Source organism: Saccoglossus kowalevskii, chromosome 18, assembly GCF_978046115.1.
Source record: "Saccoglossus kowalevskii chromosome 18, keSacKowa6.1, whole genome shotgun sequence".
In the NCBI taxonomy this organism is placed as follows: Eukaryota; Metazoa; Hemichordata; class Enteropneusta; family Harrimaniidae; genus Saccoglossus; species Saccoglossus kowalevskii.
In genome coordinates this window covers 25,832,101-25,856,212 of record NC_140658.1, presented here as the reverse complement: position 1 = coordinate 25,856,212, position 24,112 = coordinate 25,832,101, and the positions used below count along the sequence as shown (strand labels likewise).

The window sequence follows — 24,112 nt, the reverse complement described above, 5'->3', positions numbered from 1 at the left end:
AGTATATAACTGAACTCCTATATGAACCTAATTATGCAAATTTTCATGATTGCACAAGAGTTGCGGAGTTAGGCAACTACGAATCCGAGGATTTTGATTATATCTTTTGTGTTAATGTTTTTAAAATGTTGGAAAAATGGTTAGTAAAATAACCCTAGAAATTCTGAACATCAATTACATTGATAATTAATCTCAAAATCAGTCAAGTTTATACATTTTTTGGTTACTTGAGAGCTTGGGGAGCTTCAATTGAGAAATGCAATCGAGCTAGGTAGGCTACCTCGTTGATATGAATCATGGGTAATTACAATGGCGGCGCCCATGCGGGTGCTTCCCCGATTGCCAGTATTGGTGATTTTAGGAGCTACTGGCACTGGGAAATCCAAACTGGCATTGGAATTAGGTAGCAGATTCAATGGTGAAATCATCAGCGCAGATTCCATGCAGGTAAAGTTTGATGTGTGGATAAATCGGCACAATCCTTGGTTCCCACGTGAAGCCATACAAGATCTCATCATAGTCTTGTTTACAGGTAAAGACATGAAGATTTGACCAAGAAAATAACATTGGAAGATCGTTGATACGTATTGAAAAAAAGTAGAGAATATAGAACTCGTTAGTATTTTCATGCAAAGAAGTCGACGTGTTGTGTAGCTTGAAAAGCATGTCTGGGACGGTAAAATGACTGTCCATACAGACAAAGCGTCTTGAATATGCGGAAGCACGTGGTCCAATATATAGACCAAAATGTCTCAAGTTGCCGTTGTAATATCTCAGCCAAGAATATTGTTATCTAAAGTGATATAACGACCACGGTTGCCCAATTTCAGACTATTAGAGCATCACATAACATGCACGAATATATTCTGTTGAATTATATTTATTATTATTTACACAATGTGCTTCTCATACTATAACGTATTGCCAGATGACATGCTTTCATGATACCTGTTCATAACCTAACCTTAATTGTGGAAGGTACTCACGTTTGTACCTTCCATGCCTTAATGGAGCCTTGGGAGTTAGGCCAGACTTTTGTTATTACTTGTTTCGCGAACCCGCCGAATCTGCGAATGAACAGGAGCCGAAAATGAAATAAAAATATAATTTTATTGCAGCGTAATTTCTCGCACTCGTAAGCGCAAAAAATGCTAAAAAAATATTATTTTTATCTTCATTTTTTTTTTACCGTCCGCCGCATAACAAATCCAAGTTGCATTTTCGTGGGAGTATCATTATCAAATTACCAAAGTCTCGCGCAGATGAGAAACCAGGTTATACATGGAATACAATTTTATTTCATTTCTTCTCTCTGATCAATGATCTCACTTACAAATCTTTGTGAATCACGCAAATCTAATGAAAAAAAAAGAATTAATTTTATTTTTTATTCGCCCTCCTCAAAAAAATTCAGTGTTCTCCACAATCCAAAATAGCTGGTGGGTGGCCTAATTAGCATAAATTTGCATATAATTTGCCTCCATTTACATACAGCATTCTAGCATTTATGTCATGAACTGCAATACACACTAAGTTATTTACTATTCTCTTTTTAATTTAATTGAAATTATTCTGCATTCTTGAAATGCAATTCGTGTAACCAAGAGCAAGTACAAGAGTTATAATGTAGAAAATATACGAGGTGATTTGTCCCCGACGCCAAAACAGGCGATTTTCAAAATAAAACTCATAACATTTGTGGCATCAGTACTCACCTGTGCCGACAGACGGTAAGATGCATTTACGCATGTACGGTCACGATACGTTGCGTTTTCACACGTTTTGGAATTCAAGAAAAAATGCTAGCAATCGGCAAAATAAAAGAATCTGCTATGTTCTCGAAAGATTAGACAATAAAGAATGGATAAATTGAAAAAAGTACCTGGAAAAGATAACTAAAATATTATTCAATTACAAATACTCGCGGTAAACTAATCCGGCAGCCATGTTTGATGTTTATTACTGCTTTCCGAATTCAGTACACGAACACCCAGAATGCGCTGTTCCCCTATGCAACTTAGATACTAAATCGTTACAGTGCCAACAGCGGTGGGTGGCCGACGGTCACCAGTTTGCCTTCTCCATGCTATTTTCACAATGAAAATCGAGTGAACGTTGTAAATATGGCTAGAATTTTAATTTTTGTTCATGTACATGCAATCTGCTAATATATTTGTTTATTTTCTGTGCATATACATTTCGTTCGTATATACTTCTTTCTTTCGTGATCGGAAGACCATTATTAAAAATACAGCTGTAAATTCAAACCACTGTAGTTGCGTATTGTAAGCAATAAGTGGCAACAATGTCGGGCGACAATGAATTCAGGCGATTGACACATTGCCATGAATAAACTTGATAACTGCTTGCAGACTTCCAGTGGTCATTGTTTATGTCTGGACTCTTGAAACAATAGCAAAATAAAGGGTTGGGCAACTACTCTTTTGTTTAGGCTTGGGAAGAACAATGCAAGCTTTTTACAAATAATTTCAGCTGGATGTACGTTGGTGGGCGGGTGTTGAGAGTTACTAGGCGACCGTAAAACTTGATGGCCCACCGAAAACCTCTTCTGGAGAACACTGAAATTGCCTTATAAAAACTCGCGAAACAAGGAATACAAAAAGTCTGGCCTTATTAGTAAATGAACAAATACATTCCATAATTTGTGCAGAAATTGTAACTCATTATTTTTGAGATATAAAATAACTTTCACAATCTCGATAGAACTTAAGAAGTTACACTGTAACCATCCCACCCATATCAGAAATACTGGTTAGTTATTTTGAATAATGATTTGAATTGACTAAGAAATCATAAATGTGTGTATACATATAGATGTTTATTCAATGACTCAACACCGACTAGAAATACTGTGGAATACTTTATTTTCACTGGAATTAATTTTCGCTAAAAAGGCATTTTGAATGTTCTGTATGGAATTTATTTTCACTGATTTTTGACAAGTTTAATGTGAAATATAGGAAAAAAAGTATATTCGCTGGATTTTATTTTCACGGAATCATCCTTCAGCGAAAATAAATTCCAAGCGAAAATAAAGTATTCTACAGTAGTAACATGGATAACATTTGGAAATGATAGACTTGTTTCATAATAAAGTTGGATAAATTTTAAGAAAACTAACAACTAATTTTAAGCAAGCAAATAAATAAATAAAAAAAAATCTAAACACATTAAATTAAACGCGACTAAATTTGACCACAGTTATGTTATTCACATTCACCGGTATAATCAGTCATGTAGTTGCAACTGTTGACTAAAGTTAGGTCACGGTTACTAAAAAAGAGTAACCGTGGATAAGTTAACCAATAGTTGTCAGTTGGAATAAAACACATTTAACTATATTTGGCTTTGTCATTTTAATTTACTAAGCCTGTGCTAAGGAGCTGTGCGTAAACACTACTTACAATTAAAATTACAATGGGGATAAAAAAGACGGATAAAGGAAATCAAGGTTAAAGGTTAAGCCTGATCCAACAACAAATTTACCTACTTGATTAATTTAAAAGGACAAGAGAATTAAAAAGATGGATTTATAAACAACAATAATAGAAAAAAAATGTGCAGGTGTATATTGCACCTAGAAATCATAAAGGACGATCTGTTTTTTCTCTAAAATTGGCAGCGTAAAAGTTGTGCTGTGTCTTAGAGGAAAAATAAAACTGATGTGAACACACTACTATTAATAATATTTATTTATTTGCATCTTTATAAATACCGTATTTCTATCAGTACAGTAGCAATAAAAGTATAACAAAGTATAATAATAATAATGAAATAATAAAGAAAGAGAAAATATTATCATGTTAAGTATAAAAGTAAAATGTAATGTGTTAAATTTTTTTACTAATAGTAATAAGTTTAATAATAATAAAACTAAGACTAATAATAATAAAATTTAAAGCTATCAACTATTTATTCTTTCTTGAACGCTTTGTAAATAAACTGAAACCTTTATAATTTCACATACATCTGCACTGAGTAATCGAATGAATGTATTGGGCAAGTGTGAATTGGAGGTGTGGCTATGCTAATGAGTGTTGTTAATCACTTGCATAGCCTATGGCGCAACCTGTTTCAGCGGTCCAACATCACGTGACTTTGATTGACAGTAGTTAATTATTCAAGATTAGTAGCGCGTCACTTTCTCCGATTCATGTTTTTGACTTTATTCGTCAAAATCTCAACTCGTACACTATTTATTGTCATAAATACTACACACAGTCACTGCTGTGATATTCATAGTCGCATGCATCCACTTTGGCATGACATAATTAACCTGTAAGTTCGAGAAAACGCGCTATTACCGAGGCTTGGCTGGAGCTGTTTACTACAGCGTGACAAGCAAGGAAATAATCCCTATTGTTTAGGACCGTATTTATACTATACCTGGGCCTTTAAGTAAATCTTTAGCGTCTGTTGTGTTTTCATTCAAATCTAAATTCTAATGTACTGTGTTGTGTTGTGTTGTCATTTGGGCATGAACCTTCACTTCAAACCAGGACTACTAGTACCTGGCTTGTCTGCAAACAGTATACAGCACATAATTATTCGCTAGGTTTAAATTTGTCCATTTCTCTGCTAATAAGTAAAGTATGCTAAATTAAATACATGTGGACATGCATGTGTAAAATAACAATAGAACTCATTGTTTCACTGGCAAATTCATAAATATAAAACACAGTGAATATGCTCAAAACATCAAAATAGTGAAATTAAATGTCAGTGAAAATAAATGGTTTTACAGTAACTTAAAATCAGGCCATCAGCTGGCTTTGTTTGTTTGTTAACTCATAAAAACGCTAGTGTCAACACTGTTATTTTGTTGTACAAATATTAGATAATCTGCTGAAATGTCTGCTTGAGTTCTGACTTAGTAAAAATACCGGTGTCTGAGAATTGAATGCTGGCCTTCCACCTAATATTTTGTGTAGTTCATCCCAAAATGGCATAGTTTTTGGAACCGCACTGCTTCTGTTGTTGTGCTCAGTCACTTCTCTGTACTTAAAGTACTATACGTAAAGTTTTGATCTTCCGTTGACATTGTAATGACGTCCTGTCCAACCCCTTTTCAGCCGCTTTTTCTGCAATCAGAACATAGACATTCCTAGACATTTCGTCCATCATTCTTTGATTATTAGATTCTCTCCATACAAATATCAGTAATCTTGCTTCTTCGTCGAACCAGTTCGACGTTCGACCTGTAACCTCTGACGCCATCTTGTGTAATGACGAGCATAAGTAAGTCAGTGATTGAGGGCGTTTGGCCATCGTATTGTGTTCACATGGCACATAGCGTTGTGCAAGAGCCGGTGTGAACAGCGTTTAGGATCTGGTCCACCCCGTTGACGACAGTGTCAAAAACGCTGATGCCTAAACGGCGTATTCTGTTCACAACATTTTAACAATATTCTCAAATAAAAGGCATTGTAACAACGGCTTATTTCGTCCAGTGAGAACACCACTATTGTCATCAATAATTTCAACTTGTTCTTTGTAGTATGTTACTAAAAAATATACTGTGGAATACTTTATTTTCGCTGGAATTAATTTTCGCTGAAAAGGCTTTTTGGGCGTTCTTTATGGAATTTATTGTCACTGATTTTTGATTAATTGAATGTGAAATATAGGAAAAAAAGTATATTCACGTTATTTTATTTTCACGGAATCATCCCTTCAGCGAAAATAGCGAAAATAAATTCCAAGCGAAAATAAAGTATTCTACAGTAAGACATATTTAGGTATGTTACTCCACACAATTGATGGTTTTGAAAGCAAGGTAAGCGAGCTATATGCCATCTTTAAGGGACAAATATTAAGTTATGCTCGTAATGTAATTTTGTTAACACTAGTTGCTGCAGTATCCAGTGATCATTAGGTGTAGTAATGCCATTATGAATGTTAGGTATAAATGTCAATTTGAATATGCAATTTTTTCACATGAATTATGCTTGAAACAATTAGAGCTATTGGAGGTTTTATTTGGACATGGGGGGGGGGGGGGGGGAGAACTACAACTACTCCGGAACAATTTTAAGTTTTTTTTTAAACATTTTTGGGAATACCCGATCAAAGACATGATAGTGGGGAATGGTAGACATAGTAACAAATCATGCTAGTTTAGCCAATAATTTCTAGCCCTTTGCCACTGAAAACATAATTATAGTACATTATCACTATGAAAAATTTAAATTTATGAATTTATTTGCATACTTTTACTAATATCAATGTTGAAATTCCTGAATTCTAAGGATGTACACTCTGGAAATATTTGAATGAAGGTTATATCGTACAATGAATGTTATTCAGATTGTTATAAGCCCTTGATTAACTTGGAGGTAACACAAGAACAAAAACAGACAAAAATTGATTTTTGCAATGTCGAATTTGAATTGCCGGTTCAGCGGCATATCTCCAATAAAACCCATATTACATTTATCACCGACAAATTAAACAAATTAATACTACCGGTATATCGTGAACCTGATATTTTGACTGTTTAAAAATATTACACAGACTGACTAAACTGGAGGATGGAGGTTTGTGTCTTCTGTCCTACTTATTTTGCAATAACACAACTGTAATCCATTAGCAACACAATATAGTAGTGTGCAATAATTTGTCTTTTGCACATTTTTTAATGACAATTGCTACATTCACACGACAGCATTTTATTGGAGCCTACGACTCAAAAATGGCCGTGTATACGCGTTCAGCTCGAGCCGGCTCAAGCCAGGCTCGGCTCCAATATACCCACAGGGTTGAGCCCCGACAGGGTTGAGCCCCGACATGGCCCGACTGTGTATACGCAGGGACCAATTATCGGAGCCCAAATCATGCCCTCAATCGTCTTCTTCAAGTAACCTTTCATTTCAATTATGGCAGAGGCAACATCGTTTGTAATTTCATGCAATATCTGGCTTGATGAAGAGTTACGCGTCCTAATATATATTTGGTAGAGTAAAGAAATACTGCGATAGATTGGCAGAAAAATTAAATACAAAATTATGCGACAAAAACTTGAACGACTGAACAGATCCAATGGAAATTGAAGAAACTTTTTAAAGACACCAAAGATAAAAATCATAGAAGCGGCCATGGTACGGTGATGTGTTTCTAGTAGGTTTAGATTGACAACTGTTACACATATCAAAACACTTACAAAATGGTAATTTTGCATGACAATAACTTGAGCGAATGGGCTGTACACATTTTAGCTGCTGTGTTTTCTGTTTATTTCAGATACTATTACCTAAATCATAACACCAGTGCATTGTCTTTTCTAACTACCTCCATGCTCAGACTTGTGACCTTCCTTTTTTTTTTCCTCCCAGCTCAACAGCATCGTGTCATGTAAAGAAACAACATAAGCACGACACCAAAATTGTTGTCAGCCATGTTTTTTTTCATACTAATTACCGGTATTTAAGGGCACTGTTCCGTTCGGCTCTGATCAAACTAAATTGAACTCTGGCAGTTCTCGGCTCTCTAACCCCCCCTCCCCCCGACCATGTGAACGCATTGGAGATGATCCCCTGTTAAACTGTGGGAGGAGCAGTAGTTCGGCTCTGATAGAATGCTGCCGTGTGAACATAGCATATAATTGCAGAGTGTTTTACTTCCATGCAGTTACTAAGTACACCTCTCATTAATACAGTTATCTATTCGGTTAACTAATCCAGGGTCCTATAAATGAACAAATTGTGAAATATCATGGTATGGTGCTTTGTTTAATATCAGTGTTCATTCAGTATAATGTAGACGATAAATTAGCTTCCCATGATGTTGTGGAATGTTTCAGAAACTGATTTTATGCAACATATTTTAAAGCACTACATTTTGTCGCAGCGAATCATGTTCGAAATGAGGCATATGTAAAAAAAAAAATTAGTGTAAAAACATTAATGAACAGTTGTGACTATTTAACAAACTACATAGATGCCAATACTTTAGGTGACTAACTTAGTGTTATTATCGTATCAGAATATTTGAGGCAGATTCACATGCTGGATTGTGGATGGGGAGAGGGTTAAGTGTGACCCCCACCCCCCTCCATATGCTAAGCAACTTAATATGCAATGCAAATTTTTATTAAAATATAATTGTACATAATGAAATCTGTTAGAGATGTGTGTACGTTTGACTTTGAGGTTAAACGCCATTGTCAGTAAGCTGTGAACATTCACTCTGACTTATTGAATTTTTACACTGCCATCGGCCGTGTAGCCACTGTAGTCCAAAAAATAAGCTTGGTACAAATTGGTTGCCTCTACTTGTGTTTTAAAAAAAAACTTAGTCATTGTGTTTGCTTGCTGTTTTGTTTTTTACCCCCCGTGGTCACATATATCCTAAGTTACTACCCATTTAACACAAATTTAGCCTTGCCCCCCATAATCACTATTTTATAGACCCCCTGCCGTGATGCTGTTTTAAGTCCCTCCCTGGGCAGGTTTGATCCGGTGTAAATGCATCAACTCTTGGCCAGCTTGTTATAAATGATTTTACATCGACTGTGATTTCCGCAGGGATATACCCTCTTTTGGAATGCGTTCTTGAAGAGATTAGTTCAGTCAAGTATTAGCACTTTGAAGGATCAGCTACCGGGCTAAGAGTCTCAAATCGAGAAACAATTGGAATGCTTGTATACCTGTGCTGCTTTTCTCAATACAATTGCGAATCTAGGTCCAAATGTCACTGGTTAAGTTTATCTAATTGTTAATTTTGGTTGCTGTTGCCGGTTGTTTTAAAAGTGAAAGTGAAAGCTATTAGTGGAATGTTAATGTAGCCTGGGAAACAGGATTGGGTAGTTGCACGGAGAATTACAATTAATTATATTGTTTCTCTGCTCTGTACTGCCCTCAGTTACTTTGCTCTATTAGAATTGCGTCTCTGGTAAAATTTTTCATTCAATTCATTCAATGACACTTTAAGCTTGCACTAATCTGATCTGACTTGTGACTGTATTTACGTAAACACACCCGATTGAAGAAATACTTGTAACGAAGATAATCGTGTGTATGATGCAATATCAGTAACATAAAACTGTTCTATATGACATCTCTCGGCAGCAAATCTGATTGGTCCTTTGATATTGTCGCATCACCAACTAGTCGCCTCCGAAAATGGCAAAATATAGCTTATCTAGAATATTTTTTTTCATGGTAAATGTTTAAAATACTGTAAAGGGGGAAATTATTCACTGGGTTTTAATTTAGCTTATTTCGCTGACTGGAAAATGCGCTAAATTAAAACCCAGTGAATATGTAAAATTTAGCATAGAACACATTATCTAAATGACGAAACCGTGAATTTAAAACCCACTGAATATGCCTGAAATGGTAAATCAGTGAAATTTAAACCCAGTGAAAATTAGTCATTTTACAGTATGATTAATCTAAAGGTCCTTGCTAAGTACTGTAAAATACTTTATTTCCGCTTAGAATTAATTTTCGGTATTTCGCTGAAGGAATGATTCATAGAAAATAAAATCGAGCGAATATACCTTTCTTCCTATATTTCATATTCAACTCGTCAAAAATCTGTGAAAATAAATTCCATACAAAACACCCAAAAAGTCTTTTCAGTGAAAATTTATTCCAGCTAAAATAAGGTGTTTTACAGTACATGTACCTATAGTTTTATGCATTCTCCAATGTGCATTTTTGTTATGAAGTTTCTTTCGAGGATTTCTTCATTTCTACTTGTCCCTACCATGGCAACACATGAAATTTTTTCTTCACTGAACCACTGCTACTGCTTGCCAGGTTTATAGCCAAAAAATAGAAAGTGCCTGTCTAAAAACTCCATCGAAATGATAGCATTCCCCAACCACAGATTTACAATCAATTTTTTGTTAATGTTTATGGTTATAATTTACAGGTAATTTTCAATCAAAATTTGACAGGTTTGCCTGTCTAATGAAATTCTGTCTAAAATGACAGGTAGATGGGTGGTTGGGTAAAGCCTGCTGCTTGCTGATTGGCTGTTGAAATGTGTGAAGACCACAGATAGAACTTGTCCACTATTTAGTTTGTTTATTATGTTTTCAATATACTAGTACATTGATGGTTCAAAAAATGAATTATTTGGTTATTCACAGCCAATAAACTGTCTGCAATGTACGTTCAAGAAATAGCGATCCTATATGCAAATGAATAAAATGCGCTATGAAGCTTATTATACTTGCAAACAAATAACGACTCAGTATCTGCAGCGGAAAAGCTCGAAATGTATACATGTGATAAATAGAATATCAAAATTTGTGGCCGTGTTATATCATGTTTTAACTCTTATAAGTTTCTCGCCAAAGGCTTGAAACGTATAAAAAATGGCTACACTTGTTCTCATGTGTCTCTCATTAGATATTCTCTATAGCCGTATCGTTTCACAAAGTGTGAAATGGGAGAAGTCTGGAACTGGATCGGAACAACTATAATTTCCTCTTAACCTTTCACTATCGGTTCCCTATTTGCCGTCACAAATTTACAAAATATCCCTGTTCATAGTCTGCAATTTCCTTCAATAGCAAAAAATTGTTTGAGTAAAAACTGAAAATTTACTCAAATTTATTCTGTTGGCTCCAAAATTAGGGTTCATTTCCAGAAATATTAAAGAATATCAGAAAAAAAGCGCAGAAAAATTTGGGCGAGAAAGTCTGGTGGTGAAAACGTGAACACATTGTCTGATTATGCTGTTTAATTTCCCATTCATTTTGGCTCCTCTCTGTGAAACCTTTCAGCAGACGATGTTTCAGGCCAAAAGTCAGTTAACACCTTTCACAAAATTAACCCTTGTAAAAAAAAATTTTTCTTTCAAAAATGTTGATTAATATCTACAGCCAATTGGAAAAATATGTCCACATTACAAAGAAATTAGAAAAAATTACCTAAAAATGGGCAAAAAATTTACGTGGGAAAAATTATAATTAAGAAATGTTATTTCATTGCAAGTGACGCCTTGAATCTACTGTATTTGAATAATAAATGCATCGTAAATAACAAATGAATGACATTAAAAGAAACCTAGTCATTTTGTGGAACGGTGGATACAATGCTTATATCATTTTTTCTAAATGACGTCACTAATCATTACGTTGTGTCATAATTATACTTGAAGATGTTTAATTTGAAAGACTAAAGTAGAGAAAGATGTAATGATAAATTGTGTCGTTGAAATAAATTCTGAAGGGCCACAAAAATCATTCTTGGGATTCAAAAAATGTCACAGTAAAAAAACATTTTTTGGATTGCCTCCATCCATTTTAAACATTTACCATGAAATAAATTCTGAAGGGCCACAAAAATCTTTCTTGGGATTCAAAAAATGTCACAAATATGTCACAAAAATGTCACAAATATGTCACAAAAATGTCACAAATATGTCACAAAAATGTCACAAATATGTCACAAAAATGTCACAAAAATGTCACAAATATGTTACAAAAATGTCACAGTAAAGAAACACATTTCGGATTGCCTCCATATGTCTGCATACATCCGCGTTTGAAGCGTTTGAATTGTTTTACGTGCTGTACCTAGTTTTATGATTACATTAGTACTATTGTTTATAATATCTCTTAGTTGTTACTGGCGTAATTGATACAGTACATTATATAGGAACTCCAAATTTAATCACCATCTGGCATACACATGTATAGGGTGTATTGATATACCTAGCGTATTACTGTGTTTACGTTACATATGTGCTGCATATTGTTAATCCATTGCAGCGGGATTAACGCTGTTGCACTCCTGCACATTAGGGCTGGCTCGGTTTGTAACCAAATTAGACGCATATTAGTTGATCAGCCGAAAGGCATGCGTTTAAATATGTCTTCTTATACTACGATGTTATTTGTAAATGATGTCAGTAATACGCTTGAACACCGTAAATTAAGTACTGTGGAATACTTTATTTTCGCTGGAATAAATTTTCGCTGAAAAGGCTTTTTTGCCGTTTTTTATGGAATTTATTTTCACCGATTTTTGATGAGTTTAATGTGAAATATAGAAAAAAAAGTATATTCGCTGGATTTTATTTTCACGGAATCATTCTTTCAGCGAAAATATATTCCAAGCGAAAATAAAATATTCTACAGTACTTCGTGTATTTAGTTTCCATGGTTTCTGTAGTTTTGTGTTCCTTGGCAGGAAACTAACTATTGTTTTAAATGTTCACATGGATTTAGTTTAGCGAATTTTACTTATCAATAAAAATTAGTGAAATTAAAAACCAGCAAATAATAAACGTTAACAGTATTATTTGAATTTGTTTTATTATTATCACATGACTAGGGAATCCTGATGATCAAAATAAGTCACATATTACTGTAAAATCTGTATTAGAAGCCGCGGCTTCTATTAAAATGGTACAATACAACAGAGAGGATGCGGCTTCTATTAGAGCATCTACACATATGAGAAATGATGAATTTTTGATTCCCAATTTTTTAAAAAAATGGGTGCGACTTCTATTAGGGATGCGACTTCTAATACAGATTTTACGGTAATAGTCCAACACCCATGCAATTGTGCGCTTTTAATAGAGTAAATACAGTACATTAATTATTCTACTAGACAGATGGGTACACTGGTGGTTTGATGTGGTGTATTAATATAATGCGCAGTCTGAGCGTAGCCTATATAAATCATCTTAAATGGGTTTGCATTCACGTAAGTGTTCTGTACTTCCAATAAAATAATGGTTTCTCCAGACGTTAATAGTGTAATATTGCAATGTTGGTACTTGGATAAATAGCTCTGACAAGGACGGAGTGATTCCTACATTTGAAATCGACTATCAAAAGCTGCATCCCTAATAGCAGGCTGCATCCATTCTTTTTGAATATTTAAGAATCAAAAATTCTCTATTTCTCATACGTTTTGATGCTCTAATAGGCGCAACATCCCGTCTGTTGTATTGTACCATGTACCGGTAGACGCAGCTTCTAATACAGATTTCACAGTACACTTCTCATTAACATTGTCTGTACGTGTTTCTGATAGTTTGACAATTGCAATGTGTTACACGTCTATCTATGGTGACTTAGGTTTGCATATAAATTATATGTCTTTACCGAGTACATTAAAACTTTGCACACATTACGCATTCGTACATATGAGACTCTTGTACATGCTCATTTCAATTTAGGCTTAATGATTCAAATTTTGAAATGTACATTCATATACATATATCATCTTAGAATGTAAACGTATATATTTATTACTCAAACTTAGATAACTTGTCATTATTTATCCTGGTTTAACCTTTTCACCACCAGACTTTCTTGCCCAAATTTTTCTACACTTTTCCCTTATATTCTTAAATATTTTTGGAAATGAACCCTTATTTTAGAGCCAACAGACAAAATTTGAGTGAATAAACCTTTTTTCCTATATTTTACATTCAACTTGTCAAAAATCAGTGAAAATAAATTCCATACAAGACACCCAAAAAGTCTTTTCAGCGAAAATTAATTCCAGCTAAAATAAAGTATTTTACAGTATTTTGTGATGAAAAGAGGAAACTGGCTGATAAAACTTTTATTTTCATTACATTATTATCATTTTATTACCATTACTGTGTTATGTTGTGACCTATTTTCTTTTCTCTACTATATTCATGCTAAATTATATAAACAGTTATTTTCTTTCTGAAATATTCATTGCATGATTGTATCATTAATTATTTATTCCAATTTTCAACAAGCAAATTTTCACTGACATCTGCTCAAAAATGATGTATACTATTTGACATTGCCGTGTTCAGGTGCAGTTCTGGTTGTCTCCATTCCCGAAAGGTTTGATTCATCCATGTGGAACTCGTATATGAATTATTATTACAATCATTGTAAAAATTGACATAATAGGAAAGTACGAGAAATCTACTATTTATACGGATTTATTTTTTGAACGAGCGATTAAAATTGACAATGACGGGATCATCCACAAGTGTAGCATTGTCATGTATGCATTGTATTCTATTGCAGGTCTACAAAGGTTTGGATATAATAACAAATAAAGTGCCAGCAGCCGAGCGTCAGCAGTGCCCTCACCATATGATAGATTACGTGGACCCGCTCGGCAGATACACGGTCGTGGATTTCCGTAACAAAGCCGTGCCAATTATATCCTTTATAGTAGTGTCATCCAGAATTGACGGTAATTCCACTTTTAAAAGCGATTTCCCAGGGACTGTGTATTGTCATGTGTTAGTTAAATTTTCCCTCCCAACATTGTGAATGCAGTGATTGTCCCTTCCCCCCCCTCAAAAATATCATACCCATGCTAATTGTCGCGACAATAGAATATCTTATTTATCATTATTGTATTAATTGTTTTAGAATAAGAGTTCTATTTATTATTCATCAAAATTAAGTGAAGAGGTGGCCACTATGTTGAACATTTTCCGTGGAGAACCCTTATTCGGTGTCCGGCAACGTACACAGCTACTTGATTTTACGCCCTGCATACAGCATTGGTGCTTATAATCTACAAATAGCGAAGTAACTAAACTCTAAAATTAGACTGTGTTTTCACTGAATCCGCGTTTCACAATGATTCAGCATTTGACATGTAACACACCTCAAAGTACAGAGGTCGTACTACACTGACCTACGTATGACCTGTAAATATGAAATAGTGGACATATTTCAAAAATATAAGAGGTCAGAAAAAGGTTGTCTAAGTTCATGCATCAATGTGTGCGCGGCGATTGCCCAGTCAATTGTGGCACGGAAACGGTAGGGTGGGCGGAGTTCAGATGGGGTTGTTGGGATGGGTTGGCAGCGGTGGTGTGTGTGTGTGTGTTTGTGTTAAGGGACAGACGAATGAGAAGAAATGACAACTGTTCATTTTGTGGAGGCTTTCTATATAAAATGTGTATTTCATGCTTTCTTAAATATGTATTTAATAATTTATTTTTCATAAATTTAATTTTTTTCAATTTTATTTATTAGTTATTTTATAAGGGTAGTTTTTGGAAAGCGAAAATAAGTTAAACCCACATAAATTCATTATTTTTCAAAAATGTTATCATTATACAATGGATCAATGAGATTTGGTCCAAAAATGCATAAAAAATATTTACAAAATGTTTCACCAAAAGAATATACATGTAGCTTTCGATAATTAATAGAGAAATGCTGTTTCTAATACTTTCTAATAACTTTAGACATCAACACTGGCCAAGCTGGATTTATAGTTGTGAATCTGCTCTAAAAATAAAATGTAATAATGCAACAACCCTTTAACCCTAGGTTTATGTAAATGGTTGAAATCACCTCTTATATGCATTGTTTTTTATTTGAAAATTATGTTTTTTTTTCAATTTTTTTTTATATTATCTGTTACCCAGAATCCTTCCAGTAATCACACCATGAACAAATAAGTATATTTTGAGATGGCTGAATTGTTAAAAACTATATTGGTTGCGTGCTTGAAATAATTTCTGATTTATTCAGCGTAGCAAAAGTCAGGGTTCCTCCCACAGTTAACCCAATGTATTAAAACCTGTGTAAACAGATTAACCCTGGTTAGTCTCAATCTTGAGTTCTGTGTTAAATATATAATAAAAATAAATTTATTGCATCCTTAGAAATAGTTAGTTGACAGCAATAAAATGTAGAATATAATACTAAAATAAAATTGTCCGTTATTGTTATTTCAGATTTCAAATATTTTGTATAAGTATTAACCAACTTGTCTTATTGTGGGTAGGATGACTTTTAAGTTACTAGATGTACATGTATCAAGCAATAATGGCCTGTAAAAAAAATTATGCAGATTTAATTTTAATTTTGTAATAAGACTATTCAATACCGTAACAAATAGATGTGTACGTTTATTAAATAATTATGGTTTTGAATACATGCATAACAAGTTGATTGGGATGAAAAACGTCCTTTGAAACGAAAAACAAACATTTCCCAATTATGCCGTATGTGGTGCATTTCACTGATAAGTGGAATTGTAAAAATAATGTGGTTTAGGTTTTGTACTATTAAATAAATACTATTTTTTTGCTATGAAATGGACAATTCAAAATTAAATGTTTCTTATGGCTTTCATGAAGTGCATATATTCTGATATGATTTTATGTCTCGTTGGGAAAATGTATAGAATTGTTATATTAAAAATTGAATGTTGACAGAGATGAAAATTTCTGCTTTATTATAAGCATTGACTCTACAGAGATGTTTTCCCAGTACTGCATCCGGATCTTCTTAAGTACAAATATTTGAGTATGCAAACTTCAATAGTTGTTGATTTTTACATAATACTGTATAAAATACTTTATTTTAGACGTAATTAATTTTCGCTGAAAAGACATTTTGGGTTTTTTGTATGGAATTAATTTTTACTGTAAAATATAGGGAAAAGGTATATTCGCTGGATTTTATTTTCACTGATTCAGCGAAAATTAATTCCAAGTGAAAATAAAATATTTTACTGTATGAAATTCTCTGGACCCCCTTCTCATACCTAAAAAAGTGCCTAGGAACTCCAATATTTAGGTGACAGTGCCCACGATAGTTGGTTATGATGCCTCCAATCATCAACTTTGATCAGATTTTGAAAACTTTTGGTTGAAATATGTAAAGAAATAATTTTGCTCCAGATTTTTGCTATTGGGGGGGGGGGGGTACTGGTATGTCCACAGAGAACCACAACTGCGTAATTTGCATAAGTTATTAAAACAAATTTAACTGATGTTCTTAATATTGAAATCTTTGACATTCTATTTTTAAAGAGCTTTACTCTTCCCAAGTTGTTACCAAGTAGTTGGTCGTCTATATATAATTATTTCTCTTCTCAATGCATATGTATGTTAAGTTTTGTTCTGTTGAGCGAAATTGACAATGGGAAAATCCTGACAGGTCATTCATGCTGTTCAGAACAACATGAAAAATCAGACCACTGCGTCTCGTTGAATCGGTAGATTCGTCATCAGTATAATTTGATATATATACTATTTGATTTATCCAAAAACAAATGGATCCCCAAAGTACTATATCGCACAACGAGACGATTGAGATGCAGGTCCACGATTTTGTATCCTTCAATTTTTTCTCTTTTTATTGAGCTGTACAAACCAGATGCGCTTTTGAGTAATATTACAGAATAATTACATTAACCTATTAGAAGTCTAATATTGCTTATATTGATGTAGTTTTGCAAACACACTAACCTGATTTTATATGGATACATTTGGATTTTCTGCTAGCGTATTCGCTGTAATAGCGCATACGCAATCGTAAATTACACGAATTATTCTATGCTCAAAATACGTAGTACTGTAAACTTCTTTATTTTCGCTTGGAATTAATTTTCGCTATTTTCACTGAAGGAATGATTCAGTGAATATAAAATCAAGCGAATATTCTTTTTTTCTCGTATTTTACATTTAATTCGTTAAAAATCAGTGAAAATGAAATCATACAAAACACTCAAAAATTCTTTTCAGTGAAAATTAATTCCAGCTAAAAGAAAGTATTTCACAGTATTTAAATGATTCATCATATAGCAAAGGAAACTTTTGGTTTAGGAGAACTTTAATTAACTTGTGTGAAATATATCAAATGTAAAAGACTGTTTGTTAACATGGTATTTGAACATGCATTGCTCACCGACTCCCCCCTTTTATTGACGTTCTTAAATTTATTATAATATGACATATTTTACCATAGAACACTTCTGTCATTTTAATACTTAATACAGCATAGATGCTACTGTTTCAAATGTGAATATAATCCTGAAAAATGTGTTGCTATTCCATTAACCTTTTGTGTACCATTATTTTTCTCAACAAAATGTTGGTGCCTGTTATTATGTATTTTTCTAAAAATTTTTGACCAGAAGGACATACACGTAAATTACCAATCTCTTAGCTACAAGTCTTTATCAAAACATTGGAAAAATACAATGGGATTAAAATTTGTAAATGATGATGAATGTTGACTTCGACCTTCCAAGGGTTAATAGTTGCGTTCACGCACAGCTCCTTAGCACGGGCTAAGAGGTCAAATTCCTTAGCCCGTGCTAAGAAAACGTGCGTGAACGCTTAGCACGGGCTAAGGAATGCTAAGTACGGGTTAAATCTGATCCGAATTTAAGACGCGGTCTAGACCTTAGCACGGGCTAACGAAGTATGCGCGAACGCTTAGCCCAGGGCTAAGCGCCCTCTGCGGCGACCTTTGGGTGTGAAAATTGTCCCATGTTCGTATAACGACACTATTCCACCAGTCATTACTCCGCGCTCGCTTCCACACTAATCGGGTCACTGTAGTAGTAGAGCGTACAGCAGCTCCAATCGTAGACAAAATAAATTTGGTTCGCTGTCTACGACGTGCATTAATAAAACTCTGTATTCTGTTACGACCGTTGTATACTGTTTATGTGCATCCAAATAAGTTGGGTCCGTCTTCTCTCGCGTACCTGTGCACGTCGCTTCAAATTTAGAACGAAACATGCCAGCAGCAGAAATAGAACCTCGCGCGTGTCATCCATTTTTCGTTCGCAAATAGCGGCTTACCAAAGGTCACCGACTAATGGCACCTCTTAGCCCGTGCTAACGACTGGCCCGCCCTGTGCGTGGACGCAATTGGGTCTAGCCAAAATGCAAATATGCTAGATAAGCCTAAATCAGCTTAAATCTTAGCCCGTACTTCGTGTAACGTGAACACAACTAATAATGCAAAGTATTACTAAGACAATGCAGCGGGAGTATCGATGAGATCGCGTACTGCCTGAGTGCATGCTTTGCAGTTTACTCGTAATAACATTAATTATTATTATACATCTTTTCCTTCCAAGGATACACCATCGGAATGCCGAAATCCAAAATGTTTAGAACAGAATCAGCAAACTACTTTGTGTGGGTCCGGTCAAACCCTGGGGCAGCCATGTTTCTTGTTTTTATTATTAGAGGACGCTTACGCGTGTAATCGTTCCATATTTGGAATTCGCGTTTCTTAATATGGTAGGATGAAAATACCCAGTAAAATACCGCAAAATTACGGCACGCTGTAACTTATGGCGTTACGGTGAAAGATGTATAATAATACATTTTATCATATCTAGTTTATGTGACATTTGCAATTTGAATGCTGTATTAGTAGCACAAGCGATTATGCAAATTACTGAGTAATAAGTAATATTTTAATAATCAGTATGCAAGAAATGTAATATTTGGTTTACATCTTGCTTCTACTAGGGCAAATACAGAATTACTGAAGCCTGTACTTCAAACTACCTGTTGCGAATTTGTCGTCTCTTTCAACCCATTTGTCTTCATCACTCAGTATCGCACAAGGTCCACCATTTCCATTAGCAATGATTTCAATACAATGGCTAGAGCCATTTTCAAGGTTTTCAACACCAAAATTCTTAAATAGCATAGAATTAAATTAACTTGGACCCTGGGAAAACGTGAATAAGCCGTGAATAAATATTTACCTCTTAACATATATATTAAGTGGTTTTGTCGAAAAACTAGAAAACATACACACAAAAAGTGGCTTCACAAGTTGTTTAACTTTCAATAAACCCCCACATCAATGAAGGTTACTGGTGTTTTTGTTTTGAACTTGACTATTGTCTGAATGGTTTAATTCAAGTAGGGGGTGGTGTTATTATCCTGAATGGCTTCATGACATGTCTCTTTCACACTGCATACGTTGATGAGTTTCTCAAATGATATGCTCAGGTGTTCATGCACATAAAAGGCACGTCTTTTTGACTTTTTTAATTGGAATACCTATAGATTCAAAAGCATGGGAATTTGATTTTGGGATAGTGGGAAAATGCAATCCTGGCATGGAGGACCACGCCTAAATTTGATTGACCTTCAGCTATGGTCTTCCTTTTGTAAAACCAGTCACAAAATGAAGCTTGACCATTTGAACTTGTTGATATAATTCGCTGGTACCATCTTCAATCGTGAGTGTTTTCTAATTAAAATAATCGTAAAATTTGACCCAAAAATCAAAAATAGGATAGGATAGGATAGGATAGGATAGGATAGGATATTTTATTTGGAACGTACACAAAAACAATGCTTGAGTAAAGTCCAACGTAAGAAACATACAGTATATTTATGTTTCTTGAAACAGAACTTGTGTTCGTTCTTCCCTGGATACATGCAGTTGCCGTTAGAATTTGTCATTAATTTTATTCATCACAAGTTGAAAGCTTCTATGGATGGTTGAAAGGAATAGGAAATAGACTGCGTCAGTATACAACGGATAATTCTTCCTCCAAAATTTTGCTACAACATTAAAAGAATCTTTTGTCTTTTTTTAGCCTGGAAGTAATTAGTTTATTGTTCATGGAAGTCTGGAAATCCAATTTGTTCTTTGTATTATAGACCTTTCTTTCTGTTAATTATTATTATAATTATTATTATTTGAAACTTGTATAGCGCCATAATTCTCGAGAGTCTGATCAGAGACGCTTCACAATTATAAGAATTTAAAAAAAAAAAATGAAAGTTATTGATGTTCGTTCTTGTAGGCGTAGGCTTGTTGAAACAATGACGAGTCTTCATTTTCTTCCTAAATACAGATAACAAATCACATTTTTTTCATGTCAAAAGTAAAATTTATTTAGTTTTGATGCTAGATTCTGAAAGGCACGTTTTTTATAAGATGACTTTACTTTAAGTAGTAGTTGTGTTATCGAACGGAGATTACAAATGGGATTATATGGCTTTAGATAAGTAGGCTGGTGCTTAGCCTCGAAGTAGCTTAATTGTGATTAGAAGAAGTTTGAAGTCGATACGCATGGGTATGGGTGGCCAGGGAATGTTGCTTTCTAAGGTCTGTGCATATATGCACCGTGAGAGAACCACAATACAGTGATTGGACTTCATTCATTTGTAATGTTATATAATCTAATGGTAGCCTAAGCTGTACTCAATCTATTGTCGTGTACACAACCTTTTTCAAAGGTTAATAAAAGCTGCCTTAGCTCAAGTGTGTATATGGTGATTACACCCTGAAAATGCTTGGAGGAAAAAATAAAAAATGATACGCTGTTCTCTCAATAAGGGGCTTTCCCACCCGAAATGAAGATTGTTTGAAACAAGCAAACATTAGTATTCTTTTTATAGACTTTTGTTTTTTGACAATTCTCCAAATACATTTCTTAGGTGTGAACAGGGAGGTGTAATGAGATTATTATAGCTCCCTGGTATGAACAAATTAGGTTAAATGTTGGGAGAATATCTCTCAAACAAGAGATTCTTTATTTATTTTTTTCTGTATGAAAAAAACAAAACAAGAGAATTTTTTAAAAATATTGAAAAACCACCCATATGATGAAACTATATAGTTTGCTTCCGGGTTTGTTGTAAGTTAAGTTGTCAAAAAATCTACATTTTTCTCCTGATCTAGGAGACTGTCCTTCCTTGGAGATGGTTTCTGTTTTTGATGGAAAGTGCTTGATTGTCTCAACAAAGCCCAACAACATTATAGTGATAACACTGTGGATCTTGCATGAACAATAGAGAGATTAACTCTCAGCTTAGAAAGACAAAGGGATGTTTTTTTTTGTAGCAGTGGAGATTTCTTTGTCTTTCACAAAAGCAATTGTGCACATAAGTGAAATGCATCATGGGTATACTGCTATTCTTTAGATAGATAAGTAATATGCCACACATTGTCGAAATTGCACAGATTTGTAAACTCAATGTTAACATTGAACCTGTGTGTGATTCTACTGGAGACCATGCATTTTAAAGTGATAAAATCCATAAATCTGATTGGGTGCCTATGTAAAACATATGACCAATAGGAGTTGGCATAGCATACAGCAATGAACATGAAACAAAATGGCTGGATGTTGAATTTCCAAAGAGAGCGCACTTTAATACACACTTGCTGAACAGGATTATGCCAAGGCACAGTCCCTCTATCCCCGGTCTGGAAACGACTAGCGTTCTTTTGTCTCGAACCGCAGTGCGGGTAAACAAACCATTCACACGCAGGCGGAGGGAGTCAGGAAGTCAGACAGATTACAATACCGGTACCTTCAAAATTTACCGTCATGCAAAGCGATACCTCATTGTATGACTTCCCTTTGACTTCAAATTCGGGCAACCACAACGTAAACAAACATGTAAACAAAATTATCACTATGAAATTTGGGTTTTTTGAACCCTGATACGCATCACAACCAGCCTACCAACTCATAAACATCCAGTTCCTGCAATTCAAAGATTAATATCGGGAATTATGTTCATTTTCTCGTTTTAATAGGGAAAAAACTTCGTGTGCCAACATGCTGACATCGCTAAACAAATCTTGTCAAAATGGCGTCGTTCATGTTAACGTAGTTGATCGAAAAACCTGTGATATTTCTGATTCTTGGGGGGTTCATAACAGTTCAAGTCAACTAGACAACAACTAATGACTTTATTCTATGCAAAAGTATATAACAATGCTTCAATGTTTGTATATAAATGATTTTTTTAGCACAGAATTGAGTACATTGTCATTTCAAAACGTCGCCATTTGCATTTACGATCTAAAAAGCATCCATAAAAGTCGCTCAATTTAACATTAATAAAATGCGGTGTGACAAATAACAAATCAGCCCACCAATTTTTAATGATATGTTTCGATTATAAAATGTCAAAATCGAAGACAAATATTGTTTTCACGCCAAGAAGTATGGTAAATAAAATTGAGTTAATTTCAATCACCCCAAAATCAAAAACGACAAATATCTGGGTAAATGTATGAAAATTTGTTGCGAAAATGTGTCGCTGCTGGTAAAATAGATGAATTAAAGAACTACTCGCCGGCTAAAATATGACCTTATACAGATATCCTGATTAAAAAATTATGTGAAAAAGTACGAATTCTGGAATAAACAACTAAGTTGTAAAAAAAAATACATAACACTGACGATGTCAAATCACGTACTGATCACGTGACAATGCTTTGCCCACACCCGCAATACGCCTTTGCCAGGGAAGAAGACCAATTCACACCTAATACAATGACCGTTTCTAGACCGGGGATAGATGGACTGTGGCCAAGGTATATTAGTGAGAGGACGGGCAAATAAACAAATCTTAGCTAATGTGCGTAAACAATCTAATGATCAGATGTCTGCATAGTTTTTCTCTCAAATATATTTTGGGGTGCAAGAGAGGCATATACTGGGGGATTAGGCCTAGGAATGGGATGCGTAAAGAGCGTTTATCTTTTCATGGTGCAATCACCTAATGTAAGTTAAATTTATTACACACTAGGCTTCCATTAATAATATCTCCATAATCTCGTTTCATGTTGGGAACTTTTTACCATCGATGTCGTCATCGAAGTCTTATCTAACTGCCACGAGTGATTGTGGTCTGAAAATTACACAGTTGTTGCGAATGTTTCAATTTTTGAGTTCATTTGAATAATGACTTTAGAATGATAAGATAAGGGTATGCCACTGATATGTGATGAAAATAACACTTCAAGTCGAACAAAAGTGGGAAATAATCCCACAATTTTATTTTATATTCACCAATTTAGTATTACATAACCTTGCTTATTGCAGCTTGTGCAATCAGAACTTCGCGTCCACTATGTTCTATAATATATTAGTCAGAATTCAGTTTGATTAGCGTTCGTAGAAATCCCTCAGAATGGGAATTTTACAAAATAATGATTTGCTTGCATTTTTAAAAACGTTCGTTAATCACCTTGACTGGCATCGTACGTAGATGATATTTTATCACGTCAGAAACTTCCCATCATCGTTGGCGGCACCAACTATTACATCGAGTCGCTGCTTTGGAATATACTATTGGAGATGCCGGTAGGTCATTATGTTTGTCACTTCCAATGAAAATGTAAAGCAGTATTGTGATAGGACGTTTGTACTCCTGTGTTTACTCTATTACTTGTAAAAATGTTTGTATAAATGACAACAGTGCCTGTGGTAAAAAAAAAGTCTGATTTGAATACAACAAAAGAAATTTTTGATTTGCATGCTTTTGTATTTCGAGACACTACTAATGAAGAAAATACTGTAATTTAGATAGAATGTTGCCTTTTATTCATTTGGAATAATTGTCATGTGACCTTGTGCCATGCCAT

At 34.4% G+C, this 24,112-nt stretch overlaps 1 protein-coding gene across 3 annotated transcripts in view; it reads left to right on the top strand.

The window, feature by feature from the left end:
• The first annotated feature begins 282 nt into the window (after positions 1 to 282).
• The window catches only part of LOC102810275 (tRNA dimethylallyltransferase-like), a 44,519-nt gene continuing 20,689 nt past the window's right edge, over positions 283 to 24,112 (top strand). The window contains exons 1-3 of one of the 3 annotated variants that reach the window (XM_085493171.1): positions 283 to 447; positions 14,006 to 14,143; positions 23,733 to 23,831. In XM_085493171.1, the coding sequence (XP_085349297.1) occupies positions 310 to 447; positions 14,006 to 14,143; positions 23,733 to 23,831 (375 nt within the window). In that variant the 5' untranslated portion in view covers positions 283 to 309. The other 2 variants (XM_085493172.1, XM_085493173.1) reach the window with 2 other exon arrangements.